Source organism: Capronia coronata (assembly GCF_000585585.1).
Source record: "Capronia coronata CBS 617.96 chromosome Unknown acBCG-supercont1.4, whole genome shotgun sequence".
Lineage (NCBI taxonomy): Eukaryota > Fungi > Ascomycota > Eurotiomycetes > Chaetothyriales > Herpotrichiellaceae > Capronia > Capronia coronata.
Window position 1 is genome coordinate 3,054,658 of NW_006912896.1, and position 14,129 is coordinate 3,068,786.

General features: G+C 51.8%; 4 protein-coding genes across 4 annotated transcripts; 3 read left to right on the forward strand and 1 right to left on the reverse strand.

Annotated features, from left to right (window-relative positions):
• Window positions 1-430: 430 nt before the first annotated feature.
• Window positions 431-1,206, forward strand: A1O1_05628 (Ras family, other; the record flags this gene model as incomplete). Its single annotated transcript, XM_007726512.1, has 2 exons — window positions 431-508; window positions 562-1,206. The coding sequence occupies 2 exons, from the start codon at window positions 431-433 to the stop codon at window positions 1,204-1,206; spliced, it is 723 nt and encodes a 240-aa protein (XP_007724702.1).
• A 2,129-nt stretch (window positions 1,207-3,335) lies between these two features.
• On the reverse strand, window positions 3,336-4,401 carry A1O1_05629 (uncharacterized protein; the record flags this gene model as incomplete). The annotated part of the gene is made up of 2 exons (XM_007726513.1): window positions 3,336-4,201; window positions 4,257-4,401. 2 exons carry the CDS (start codon window positions 4,399-4,401, stop codon window positions 3,336-3,338), a joined length of 1,011 nt encoding a protein of 336 aa, XP_007724703.1.
• A 792-nt stretch (window positions 4,402-5,193) lies between these two features.
• On the forward strand, window positions 5,194-10,152 carry A1O1_05630 (kinesin family member 1/13/14; the record flags this gene model as incomplete). The annotated part of the gene is made up of 1 exon (XM_007726514.1): window positions 5,194-10,152. One exon carries the CDS (start codon window positions 5,194-5,196, stop codon window positions 10,150-10,152), a length of 4,959 nt encoding a protein of 1,652 aa, XP_007724704.1.
• A 1,634-nt stretch (window positions 10,153-11,786) lies between these two features.
• On the forward strand, window positions 11,787-12,812 carry A1O1_05631 (uncharacterized protein; the record flags this gene model as incomplete). Its single annotated transcript, XM_007726515.1, has 3 exons — window positions 11,787-12,095; window positions 12,189-12,489; window positions 12,571-12,812. 3 exons carry the CDS (start codon window positions 11,787-11,789, stop codon window positions 12,810-12,812), a joined length of 852 nt encoding a protein of 283 aa, XP_007724705.1.
• Between the last annotated feature and the right edge of the window lie 1,317 nt (window positions 12,813-14,129).

Sequence of the window (14,129 nt, forward strand, 5' to 3'; positions counted from 1 at the left end):
AATCATCAGCCGATCAGCATTCGGCCCTCGAAAACACCTCTACTGATACGCCCTCTGGAGATCACATCCGGTCGCCGCTGAAGAATCTGAGAGATACTTTGTTTGGCTAGTGAATGCTCTTGTCGGGAGTTCAGGTTCACCAAAGGGGGAAAGGCCAATTAGGAAAAAGAGGGACATAGACACTAGTCAGGCGCCTGTGAAACCCCTCGATCACCACTACAGGATTGTGTTTCTCTCTAGGACTAGGCCAGACCACCACTGCTCTCCGAATCCACGAGGCTTGGGTGCTCGGTCGTCCAACGCAGCTGTGTTTACCCGCGAAAACGAATGCATCCAGGTTCTTTTGTGTGTTAAGGCATCTCTGTGCTACCTTGCCGCAGAATCTCGGTTTCAAACGCTGCAACACACGCATCGAGGATTGGCACCCATCATGGCGGGGAAAATGACTTTATATAAACTAGTGGTGCTGGGAGATGGCGGTGTTGGGAAGACGGCCCTCACAATTCAGGTGTGTCTACCTTGCAGCGTGTGACATGCACCTCTGTTTGCTAACTCGACCAGCTATGTCTGAATCATTTCGTCGAGAGCTATGATCCTACTATCGAGGACTCCTATCGCAAGCAGGTCATGATAGATAAACATGCGTGCATGCTGGAAGTCCTAGATACTGCCGGTCAGGAAGAATATACAGCGCTTCGCGATCAATGGATCAGAGACGGCGAGGGCTTCATCCTCGTCTACAGCATCACTTCGAGAAACTCCTTCACCAGAATACAAAAGTTCCACGCACAAGTACAACGGGTAAAGGAGTCTGGCCATCCAAACTCGCCCACTGGCGCAAACTATCTTCCTTCACAAATGACTGGCTCACCCATGTACACCGGCCCTGTGCCAATCATGTTGGTCGGTAACAAGAGTGACAAGAACCATGAGCGTGAGGTGTCCTCTCAAGAGGGCCAGGCATTGGCACGGGAATTGGGTTGTGAATTTGTCGAGGCATCTGCCAAAAATTGCATCAACGTGGAAAAGGCATTCTATGAAGTTGTGCGTCAACTGAGAAGACAACGGCAGTCACCGGTGAACCAGATCGATCGCAAAGCATCCAACTACGCAGCTTCTCCGAGCGTCCGAAACAACCATGACCCAGATCATCAACGACTCTATCGCGACAACGGTAAAAAACGCAGCAAGTGCGTGATATTATGATTGCGACCAAGACATTTTATACTCGCAATCGTTAGCCATCGAGAATGAATTATGAAAATCTCACGTTATACAGCACGCGACATGCCATCTCTGCTGCAAAGGAGACTGGCGGCACCAATCTACGCCGCCATCCTGAGGCATCGCCTCCAGTGATTTCAGCAACTATCCCATTACCCTTTATTGTTACTCGGTACGAGGGTTGTTGTTGGAGGGCCACGATCCGGCATGTGCTATGCTATCTGCCCCGTATGACCCAATCCCCTCGTATCGCAGACCAGGGCCGACACCCTCGAGAACCTGAACCTGACCGCTCGTCTTGGCTCGGCAACCATTTGCTAGCAAGAGCGTGTTGGTGCATGCAGAGAGTTTACGTCTAGCACCAAAACGGCCGCACGCCTTCCAGTGCCACAGGCCAGTCGCACTGTTTTTCGCAAAACCATAGCAGAGCCAAGGGCGCGGAGAATGCATGTATGTCGGCGGCAGAAGAAAAGAAAATGTCATCGGTTCCGGAATCCGGGGGTTTCCTATTCTGCGACGATTTGGAACTGGGCCCATATTATGAAGAGGAGGACGATAACCCTTCACGGGCTTAGGAGGCCGGTGAGCAGCTCGGCAAACCAGGCTTACACAGCAGTCAGCGCGCTCAGGTTGCGGTGTACTCCGGGGTGTCTCATGGCTTTTCCCCCAACGACATCGTATGCCTCTCACTGGACACATGCATGCATGAGAAAGTCAACAGTGCTGCAGAGCTTCAGCTTGGAAGATGTGTCACATACCCTCTCCGGAAGTGATAGCCCTGCGAGCCTGAGGTGCTACCACTGCAATGTTAGATGATGATAAGGTAGTGAGGTCTAGTGCGAAGGTCCGGGCCGATGTCAGAAGCCAAGTTGCGATCGAGGATCGGTCGACGAGGAGAAGATCGCTTCTGATCGATCAAAAGTAGATTCATCGTTCTTCACACAGCTCCATACTACGTATTGTTGATTCTATCACATAGTTCCACTATCATGCAGGCCATACACAAGGTACCTAAGCACGGTTCATTGAATTACCTTCAGCCAGTGTGCTTGCCAGCAGGGGTATCGAAGTAGGTCCTCTTTGACCTCCACCGCCATTATCAGTGACGACAATATCATGCGGGAGAAGTGCTAATGCGGCGCTGTCAAGTGTTACCGATTCAAGAACTGAGGCTCTTCTGGGTAAGGGTACCGGCTTATGGGCCTACGACATTTGCACGCACTGACTGGAACTCTTCACTACGTACGTACTAGTAGTACTCTATAGAAGTCCGAACGATCCCCATACGCGGGTGAGATTTCCAAAGAAACAACGTCGCAACCCAAATTGCCTGTTGTGGTAGGAGCAGGCATGTGACGGTGCCGGTTCGACGCATAAGCGAGATGCAGGCAAAGGGATTCCTACTGTTCACATGCTGACCAGCCTGACCGTGGAGAGAATGTATGGTATAGCTTGACATCTTCACTAGGAAAATTGGAAGACCTATAACTTTTCATGGCTTCTAGGTCACGCATCATATAGCTTGACCGCAGTCACGGCTGGACAAGGCTGGGAAAGCTAGTGGACTTCCCAGTATCGAACATTGTCTGTGCAACGCGAGAGCATAGATCTCAGTTCGTATCTTCGTGCACACTCATCCGGGAGGTCAAGCGAAGCCAGATAGGTGCTAGATAGTACATCAACCACGGAAAGTCACGTAGACATCCCTCGGTGTTAGTCCGGCAGAGAGTCACCGTGAGCTCGATATCCGGCCATCTGCAGTTTATGCACAGTCCAGGTTCGAGATCAGTAGGACACTGAAGCATCCCGGTCGCATGGAGGTGCCACCATCTGTCTTGATGACAAACGCCAGCTCGAAAGATCGCTAATATTCCTTGGATGACTTCTTTGCGGAGGTCTTAAGCATTTCCAGGCGGGGCGGTCGATGAGGAAAAGAACAAGGATGTGCTGGCGCTGTTGCAAAGTTATAAGGGTTCATGTTCACCGTCAGCTCCCACAGGGTATACCTCTGTAGGTAGCAACATGAAATGGCTCCAGCCGCTTCTCTGCGAGCGGCACCTGGTTCGCATTGATTGTGGTAGTTGTTGATGCTCTTTAGATCATGACGTTGCTCACCCTTCCGAACGTCGGGAAGGAGGTGACCTCTTATTGTTCCCCTTTCTTGGTGGCGAAGTCGCTATGTCTTGCTTCAGGTGAGCAATGACCCTGCGGTTCGTCTCTTTTTCGGCTTCTAGGGCCGAAATTCGAGCTTGGAGGTCCGCAATCTTCTTCTCTTTGGACTGGACAGCCAGCCGAGAGATATCGCGCCCCTTAATAACACCTTGGGTACGCAAGTCATATCTGTTGAGAAGGTCCACTAGCTCTCTTTCAACTTTGGAGCTGATATGTGAATCAGCCAACAAGGTGAGTACCTCAGACGCGAGAGTGGACGGCTCTGTCTCAGGTCGAAAGAGCTGTGAAGGGCCTCGAGCCGGAGTATTGGTCGGTGAAGGCAAGCCTGTTGCGCCTGATCTGTGTGATGTCGATGGAGTGGCAAAGACGTCGTCGCTCCACGGCCAGGATTCTCCCGAAGATCCCTCTTGACCAGCTAACTGGTCAAATGTTCTTTTCCCTGGAGATGTGAATGTTTCTGTGCGAGCTGCCTTCTTTGGAGTTTCGAACAGGGGTCTATGGGATAGCATTTCTTGTTCGGCCTTGAGCAGCTCTTCGTCATTGCTGGAGGACCAGTCAAAGCCTTCGTCATGTTTCAACTTGCTTGGGCTCGAATCCTGCGGGCGCGCCACTGAAGCAGTCGGCCTAGGCCGGGTGTCTGGAGTCGGTGGGCCTGCATTATATGTCGGTTTCCGAGGAGTTTGAGGTTCGGCAACTGGCTCTGAGCGGGAGTTGCTCAAAACAGCCGCTTCTTCACGTACTTTGGCGGCGTCGCTCCAGAGGAAGAAGTTGCAACGTTTATGCATTGGCTTCTGGCACGTATAGACTAGTCACAATACACTGTCAGTATGAAACCCAACCTACGGACCGCATGCACCTACACCACCTGCCGTGATTCCTGCCGCCGTTCTTTGTCTGCAGCTTGTCTGCAGGTAGCCGCGGCTGGCATTCGCAGTGCCAGATGCCATTTATGAAAGCTCCCGTCTTGCTGGTGCGGCCATTCCGAGTCTGATATGAGTTGGCCATGATATATTGGATAGTTTTGTCGCATTCGAAGATGGGGTGACACAGTCCAGTCGCATGAGGGAACGGTGCAGAGTGTGCAATGCAGTCGACGTCTCGTCCAAAAGGATAATACATTCGATGCGCGCCGGTTACTTGCGCAACAGACTGTCACCTCACCAGCATCTGGGGATTTGATAGCTCCCTCAATGAGCTTCCTCAATGAGGCGTCATGGTCTAGGTACCTAGGACCCTTGTATGTAGTATATTCTTCGGCTTCGACTGAGATAGAAGGTTTGTTGACGGAATGACGCACTGGCAGCGTGAGGTGGAGGAAGACGGGGAGTTGGCACAGAAACTGACGGACTGACAGGATAACATGTTAGTGTCTTACGGTGTAGATATAACAACACAGGCGGGTCAATGAACTGACGCAGGCGACAACTCTGATGCCTGACAGGAATATTATTCGTGGACTGTCACTGGCACGCTGGCACACTAGTAGATTTAGTAGATCGGCATAATTTCCTCATGTGGTCGTTCCGTGCCTGGCCAAACACAACGGTTCAGGCTGTGTGACCTTGAGGAACGGTTCGTCGAAGTATTCTATACGCGCACCTCGAACTATCACCACTACCTAGGTGTATATCCAACGAGTCTCGGAGACAACCTCATCGACAGCCTTCATCCTTAGCCCCCACGGGACACACGCGCATTCCGTTACAGCACTGCACCGTTCGCAGTTCTCCCGACCATCAATCTCGATGATGGTACCCGCAGTATATCCCTTTGACCCTGTGTAACGTTATCGGGACCATGGCTCCCACCGGCGGTGGTGCAGCAAATGGAGGAGGGGGAGGGGGCGGAAATATCAAGGTCGTTGTCCGTGTGCGACCGTTCAACAACCGCGAAAGAGACCGCAATGCGAAATGCATAGTTCAGATGCGGGACGACCAGACAATCCTGCATCATCCAGGTGAAGCCGAAGATCGATTGCGCAAGGGCGGCAAAAGCGGTGCGGATCACCAAAAGACATTCAAGTTTGACAAGTCATACTGGTCATTTAACAAGGCAGACCCCAACTATGCTGGTCAAGAGCATCTCTTCGGCGACTTGGGGGTCCCATTGCTGGACAATGCGTTCCAAGGCTACAACAATTGCATATTTGCCTACGGTCAGACGGGCTCCGGGAAGTCATATAGTATGATGGGCTACGGTGAGGAGGCTGGTGTCATCCCGAGAATCTGTCGAGAAATGTTCGAGAGAATCAATGGCTTGCAATCAGATCCGAACCTCACTTGCACCGTTGAAGTCTCATACCTCGAGATATACAATGAGCGCGTGCGTGACTTGTTGAACCCGACCACCAAAGGCAACCTCCGAGTCAGAGAACATCCTTCCACTGGGCCCTATGTCGAGGATTTGGCCAAGCTCGCCGTCCGTTCTTTTCGCGAGATCGAAAACTTGATGGATGAAGGAAACAAGGCGCGAACGGTTGCAGCAACGAACATGAACGAAACTTCCAGCCGATCACATGCAGTCTTTACCTTGACCTTGACGCAGAAACGACATGATACGGAGACATCCATGGATACGGAGAAAGTTGCTAAGATCAGTCTAGTTGATTTGGCAGGTTCCGAACGTGCAACGTCAACAGGAGCCACAGGTGCCCGTCTGAAAGAAGGCGCAGAGATCAATCGATCACTTTCCACTCTAGGGCGGGTCATTGCAACCTTAGCGGATCTTTCATCGGGAAAGAAAGGTTTGAAAGTGCCCTATCGCGATTCGGTACTCACCTGGCTTCTTAAAGATTCTCTCGGAGGTAACAGCATGACTGCCATGATTGCTGCAATATCACCGGCGGACATCAACTTCGAAGAAACCTTGAGCACTCTCAGATACGCGGACTCGGCCAAGAGGATCAAGAATCATGCTGTGATCAACGAGGATCCAAATGCGCGAATGATTCGTGAACTCAAAGAAGAACTTGCAAAGCTACGAAGCCAGCTTGGAGGAGCCACTTCCGCGGGCGCCGAAGAAACATACTCTCCAGACACGCCCCTGGATAAACAGTTGGTTTCCATTGTGCAGGCAGACGGATCCATCAAACGAGTCAGCAAGGCCGAAATCATGGATCAGTTGAGTCAAAGCGAGAAACTGTACACAGACCTCAACCAGACATGGGAGCAGAAGTTGCAAAAGACTGAACAGATCCATAAAGAAAGAGAAGCTGCTCTCGAAGAGCTGGGGATCAGTATCGAGAAAGGCAACGTGGGAATGAGCACGCCGAAGAAGATGCCTCACCTTGTTAATCTCAGCGATGACCCGCTTCTTGCGGAATGCCTTGTTTATAACCTCAAACCTGGCATCACCACCGTGGGAAACGTGGACTCGCCGGAAGCGTCCGAGATCAGGTTGAACGGCTCCAAGATCCTCGAGCATCATTGCACATTGGAAAATGTCGATAATGTGGTAACCATCTTCCCTAATGACGGGGCCGCGGTCATGGTCAATGGCGTCCGGGTTGATAGTCCCCGGAGATTGAGGAGTGGCAATCGTATAATCTTAGGCGACTTCCACATCTTCAGGTTTAACAATCCCCTGGAGGCCAAAGCGGAACGAGCTGAAAGAAGCTTGCTGCGACACTCAGTCACGGCGAGCCAGTTGAACTCTCCTACACCACTACGCCCCAGCCATGAAAGGACCTGGAGTGCGGCGGGATCTGAATTCGATGACTCGAGCGGAGCTCAGTCTCCGGGCCTGAGTAACCGGGATTCTGATTGGACTTTTGCCCGGCGAGAAGCTGCAGGCGCCCTACTCGGATCCGATCCTAAGATCATGCAGCTGACAGATGAAGAGCTTGACAATCTCTTCGAGAACATCCAGCGAGCACGGGAGGAGCGCCGAGGACGTCCGGAGCACAAAGTGCATGAGAACGATGACGACTCTGATGATCTGAGCTCCTTCCTGGTGAGGGACAAGTACATGTCCAATGGCACTATTGGAGAGTTCTCTCTTGATACCGCTCTCACATCACCCGGCACACCCTCCACGCAAGGTGGCTTCCAGGAAGATCTGGACGCAACTCTGACACCAAGTCGATTCGTACAAGGTGATCAGCGGCAATATCCGTCAAAAGCTCAAGACACGGGTGAAGCTACCGACCCTTCGCCCAGGGAGGATGATAATGAAGCCCACCCAACTCCGATGGAGCAGGAACTTGAGCGCGCTAGACAAGAATTCCAAGAGCAGCTGCAAAAGCAAAAGGATGCTTATGAAGCCCAGATCAAGAAGCTGGATCTTGAGGTCAGGACACGGGAAGCTTCGCGTAGTCGGTCGGGGTTTTCGCCTCTTGATCCCTCCGAGATTGCTGTCGCACGAAACGTTCTGGAAAAGTGGCGACAAAAGAACTATATCCTCCTGGCGGAGACTGTCCTTCAAAGTGCCGCCCTGCTCAAGGAGGCACAAATCATGAGCAAGCTGCTGGACCAGGCCATCAATTTCCAGTTCGCGATTCTGGAAGTTGGGCAGGACCGTGGCTCATCTTACGATCTGATCCTTGCCGATATTTCAGGCGATGACGACGATGCTCTAGCCAATGCACGAAAGCCGTGCCTTGCGACGAGGATTATTGACAACCAACACAGTTGCGTGCGCTTTTGGTCTCTGGAAAAGCTGCGATCAAGAGTGGCCAAGATGCGGCAAATGCACCAGTACAAAGACCAGCCGGAGTATCTACAACACTTTCGCATGGACAACCCCTTCCGGGACTCCGACCAGCCTCTGTTCTCCTTGGTGGGAGATGGCAATATCCCTCTCACGGCGGTGTTTGAAACGCGTGTCCAAGATTTCGTGGTGGAAATATGCTCTCCTTCGACCAGACAAATTGTTGGAAAGGTTAGAATGTCACTAGAACCTTCGCTGGCCGAGGCGCCTCCATCAACCATCAAGTTCAACATTATCATGAGAGACCTTGTTGGTTTTGCGGAGCATGAAGGTACCCAAGTCCACGCTCAAATGATGGTTCTGGGAACTTCAGACGAGAGCGTTGCAACCACTCCGCCCATCCATGGCTTTGGCGACGGCCCAGTGCGGTTCGAAAGTATCCATAACATGAGCGTGCCTCGATCCGGCGAGCGATCGGCCACATTGAAAACTGCCATTTTTGCTCAAGTTAGTTCCACCCATCTGGATAAGCTCCTAAGTTGGGATGAGCTCCGCGAGATGAATGAGCAACCTGCCGAACAGCAAGAGACACATCGGCTTCCCGAGACGGAGTATAATGTGGAAGAACACCATGATGTTTTTGCGAAGGTGCAAATACTGGAGCTGGCCGAAAACGGTCAATACTTGCCCGTCGACGTCGTGCACACCAGCGCCAATGATAAAGGAGCGTTTCAGCTGCACCAAGGGCTTCAACGCCGGATTCTTGTGACATTGACCCATAGTTTGACGGAGGGTCTCCCATGGGATGACATCAAGGCGTTCCGTGTGGGAGAAGTTCACCTGGTCGATTCTTCTGGTCGGATTGCTGACATTGGATCCGTGACGCCGGACATCCCGCTCAAACAGATCCAGGAACCAATGATCAAGGACAATGCTGACGGCACGTCCAATATCACCATTATCGGACAATGGGACAGCTCCCTTCACAAATCTTTACTGCTTGATCGAGCGACCAACGAGCAATGCAGAATTCAGATTGCGCTTCGTTGGGATGTCGTTTCGCGGCGCCTGGAACAGCCAATGACATTCTCGGTTGACCAACAAGCTCAGATCCTTCCAAGGACATACGTGCGGCCCCAGTCGATGTTCAAAACACTTTGGAGCCATAGCTGGATCACGCAGGCCACGGACGGTCTCTTTTCGATCGTAGTGCGACCTGTCAGCGCCAGAAGAGCGGCTGATCTCTGGCGGTTAGACACCTCGAAGAACTATATCAACGGACAGGAGCTCCTGGGCAATTGGAAACCCCGGGGCATCTCTCTCGTCAAAGATTACCTGGTGGCCCGCCGGAAAGGCCAACAGCTGCAGGATATCGAGTCTGCTAAAGCCATCCTAGGACTGCGACAAGTGAGTGTGGGTGTGAGGAAGCGTCGATCGCAAGCGGCATCGTCTCCACACGTGATGCTAGATGCGCGAGAAGAACAACTCCTCCGGAAGTTCGTCGCTATATGGAAGAAACCCAGCATTGACCTTTCCAACCCTATCTTTGCGGACGGTACGCAGGCCCGTGACGCCACGTCAGCGGCATCGGATGTGGCCAGGTCATCGATTTTGCCGTCCACAGATCCGACTGCAGGTCGCAAAACCCGTTACATGGCTACAGTGACCAACACGCCGAAGAATCCGACATCTCTCAAGTCAGGGTATTTGCTCATGCCCTCGGAGAACCATGATCCGGCACAGAGCCACGGCATGCAGTGGAAACGCCGGTTTGTGGATCTCCGGCCGCCATATCTGTACATTCACTCGGTCCCGGACGGCGAGGGAATCAATGCGATCAGCTTGACCCATGCAAGAATTGACCATGACCCTGACTTCAAACGTTTGTTGGGTAGTGGCAGCTCGGTCTCCAGCGGCGATTCAGGAGGGGCTGCATGCGGCCATAGGAGGGTGGGTAGTTCCGAACTGCACGGGCTGACGCACGTTTTTGCTGTGTATGGGGAACAAAACACCTTTCTTTTTGCGGCGAGGAGTGAGAGTCAGAAAGTGGAATGGATCCTCAAGATCGATCAAAGCTACTTTGATGCAGGCCCTGAGGACGACATATGACATATAGCTGGAGGGACATGGCAAGCGACAGGGGAACATGCAACGATGCAATTGCACATGTGTTTTTTATATCTTGGGAGCCACTTCAACCCGGCTCTCTCCGATGCTTGATGGTCCTGCGTTGATTCGAGATACCCCTTCGCGCAGCTGCTGGTGTCAGGTGGTATTGAATATAGCATCTCTTGCCCTAGGATACCAGTCCTTCCCAGGGATTCACTAGAACCTTATCAAGACGCCGGAGACATGACTGAAGGGAAGGATTGCAATCGTGTATGCAGGCACCAGAGATTCACCTAGCGGCCATCATGCCAAACAAGGTACCTTGCCCACCAGGCATCTGATATTGCCATCGCTGTGTGTGCAGAACGTTGTAGTGACGTTGAAAGAAAAGTACCTCACGTGATCACATCTGGGGTTCGCTGCGGCTTGGCACCGTACGCGCAGTCACGTGCCGTATTCCTTAGTCAGCATCTTCAGTCCTTCCAGCGCAGGCTACAATAATGTTTCGAGATCGATAAAGAAACAAACGAGAACAGGAAAACAATTTTCCTGCATGATCAACCGTGCATCACAATCTCTTCCCATTTTCTTTCCGTGAGGCGTGCCAATGTTGTAGTGACAGCATGATCACTGCCAGTGTGGACAATCACAGCAATAGCCCTGCTCGGATTATGTCATGCGACTCGCTGACCCCATTATCCCTTTGTTGTGACAGGCCGGATGAGAGCTCCAGGAATTGCAACGACGACATCATTACAACAATGCCCAGGGGTACCAGGTACCTGGGTACAGGTAGGTAGGTAAGGTACCTAAGAAAGGTAAGGTAGGTACGTGTAATCACCATACAAAAGAACCTGCAATTACCCAAGGTAGGTACCTAGGTAGGTAGGTACTGTCCAGTGTACTGTGGTAGTAGCATTATTATTGTGATCCGGGTCGCAGCTTCCAACTTCCCATGTTTCGACCGTGATTTCCTGCGGGTGGGCAAGCGGTAAGTGGCAGGTGCAGAATGGCCCCGTCCTCGCCGACGCGGTGTGTTGTCATCTCGTATCCCTTGCCGTCTTTCTCTCTTTTCTTTCTTCTCTGTGGAACACTTGAACACTTGCTACTCGACCATCAATCAACCCAGGAACCCAGAGAACCTAAGTATCCAGGGATCCGGGGTCTCAGAGTTGGGTGTCTCTACCAACCAGCCAATATGTGCCAATAGCCGGCGTCAGAGCGTCCGTCAATCTCAACAAGAAAACTCTCCCTCGATTGAGTCGATCAGCCAGCATTACTCTTGATGCCTGACAGCTCGACGGACCATCAGGCCCAGAACGTTGCCGAACCCGTCACCATTGGAACCCTGCTCTTCGCTCACTCTCACCACGGACCCCGTGTTTTGGTTTACGCCCTTGACATCACTTGCCAACTACTACTTTGCTAACCAGGGTGACTGGCTTCCCCTTGTGCCACCTACACGCAGTACAATACAAAAGGACTGAGATCACACCCAGTGCAACATCTCCCCTTTTGTCACATATACCCAAGTCACACCACAGATCTTACCACGAAACCTTTGAACCTCGTCCTCCACCCTCTCTACCTCCTACCTCCCTGAGTAACCAACAACTCGAACCACCAACATCACCATGCGTAACTCGGAAACAACCCTGCGCGACCGAATGCGCAATCGCCCCTTCTCCGGCGTCGAGGCTGACCGTGAGCGCAATTCGAAATGGCGCTCCGTCCGTCTTCACGGTATAGCCATGTGCGGCGAGTTTGTCGGTACCACGATGTTTCTATGGTTCTCTTTTGCGGGGGCGCAGACCGCCTATGAAACAGGCGGCGTTGCAAATACCTCCAGCCAAGTCATGCTCACCTCCTTGAGCTTCGGCTTTTCATTGCTCGTCACTGTGTGGGCGTTTTATAGGATCTCCGGTGGCTTGTTCAACCCAGCCGTAGGTTCCCTACCCCTAAAGAGAATGCCAGTCGTGGATACAATTGGGCCCGTTCTGAAGGTTGCAATATTGACTGACACTGCCTCAACCTAGGTTACCCTCGCAATGGTCATTACTGGCAACCTTCCGTGGCTGCGTGGGTTGTTGCTCCTCCCTTCTCAACTGCTCGGTGGCATCGTGGCTGCTGCATTGGTGCAATGCATGTTTCCCGGCCCTTTGGTTATCGGTACGACGTTGGGCAATGGCACCACACCCGCACAGGGTGTCTTTATCGAAATGTTCCTGACCGCCCTCCTCGTCTTCACGGTTCTGATGCTAGCTGCCGAGAAGCACTATGCAACTTTCATGGCACCCGTGGGCATCGGTCTGGCCTTGTTCGTCGCCATGATGGCTGGTGAGTACCTTGCACTGTTCACATCGTCTCATGTCAACCCTGAGTTTCTGGGCAATTCGTGACTGACTGTGATCGTACCAGGTGTTCGTTGGACTGGAGCTTCTCTCAACCCGGCACGTAGCTTTGGTCCAGCCGTCGCAACGCCTTACTTCCCTGGCTACCACTACATCTACTGGTTCGGCCCAATCATGGGTTCCTTGCTCGCCGCAGGCTACTACTCGTTCGTCAAGTACTTCAACTATGAGGAGGTTAATCCTGGCCAGGATGCTACCGACCCTCACGAGAAGGAGAGACACGAGCAAGCCGCCGAGTCACCAGCGTGAAGCACATGATTGGCATCATTCGGTCGGAAGCCAGACAATTGAGATGCATCAACCTAGGTCGATTCAATATCCTTGGGGGCGAACATTGCATTCAAATTCAGATACATTCTCCTTGCGTCTACATTATATGACACCAGTGGTGTAGCATATCAAGGCGCTGGCTGGAACGGCTATATCAGCATGCCGCACCATCACGATTTCGACAGCAAGGCGTAGTCGAACTTGGAGCTGGACTCGGTTTACAACGTGGATGCAATCCCCCACGGCTTTACGACATGCATAGCGATGGTGAGAGGCGTTCATTCTCTCGAGGTTATAGGGAATGGAAACGGGCGGCTCATGGATGTGAGCAATGAGCAACAACTATTGTTAGCCATCCCTTTTTATGGGAAAATGAATATTTATCATTCCTAAGCCTTCAATACGTGTTTCTGATGAGAAATGTCTATTTCGTGCTGCAATCTCTATCCTAACACTCGTCATATTTCTTTGCAACTTGATGTCCAACGCCTTAAAGGCGAGGTGAACCACAGCGATAGGTGTGCAGTTTTGTCGGAATGACACAAAATATAGAGTATAATAGATATCTAGGCTATGTACCGAGGTATTGTTGACCAAGATCGGTTTCGACATTTTATGTCCTTGACCGATGGCATGGCATGTTCGAATCATGTTCGTGTTTTCCCTGGTTCTTGGTTTCTGATTCTTTGTTCTCGACCAAGACGAGTTCCCCGCGTCTTGATCGCATTATAACCCTCGGCCATCGAGGTCCTTACCCACTTTCCAAGGATAGATACTACAGGTACATCACATCTTCATCACAACGATCTCAACCTCGAGAAACTCACGACACCTGCCAAAAAAGCAATCATGACAGCCCGGATGTCACTGCATGGCGTTGATGAACGTCCACATACGATACCAGCCGGGCCACACCAAGCAGGCCGTAAGGGAATCAAGACGATGTGATATCAGATAAGGTCTGAATTTCATATAGGCTCATTCTACACCGTGAGCGATTATTTATTACTGTACTTGTTCCTCCAGCCAAAACTACGGCGCTGCCAGTGTGCATGCAGTATGCAGCATTCATCGGGATCACCGGGCACAAAAACAATCGGTGCTTCTGATCTTATCAATTGGTGTCATCTAGTTAAGGACCAGTACCAGTACTAGTCTCCTGTTCCCACGCAGCCTGGGAGGCACCACCTATTCGACCTTGGTGCTCAACCTTCTCGCCCGTCTCTCCGACGCGACGCGGCGTACACCTTATGCGTTACAATTCCAAGTTCGAAGATATTGCAATACCTTTTGGAT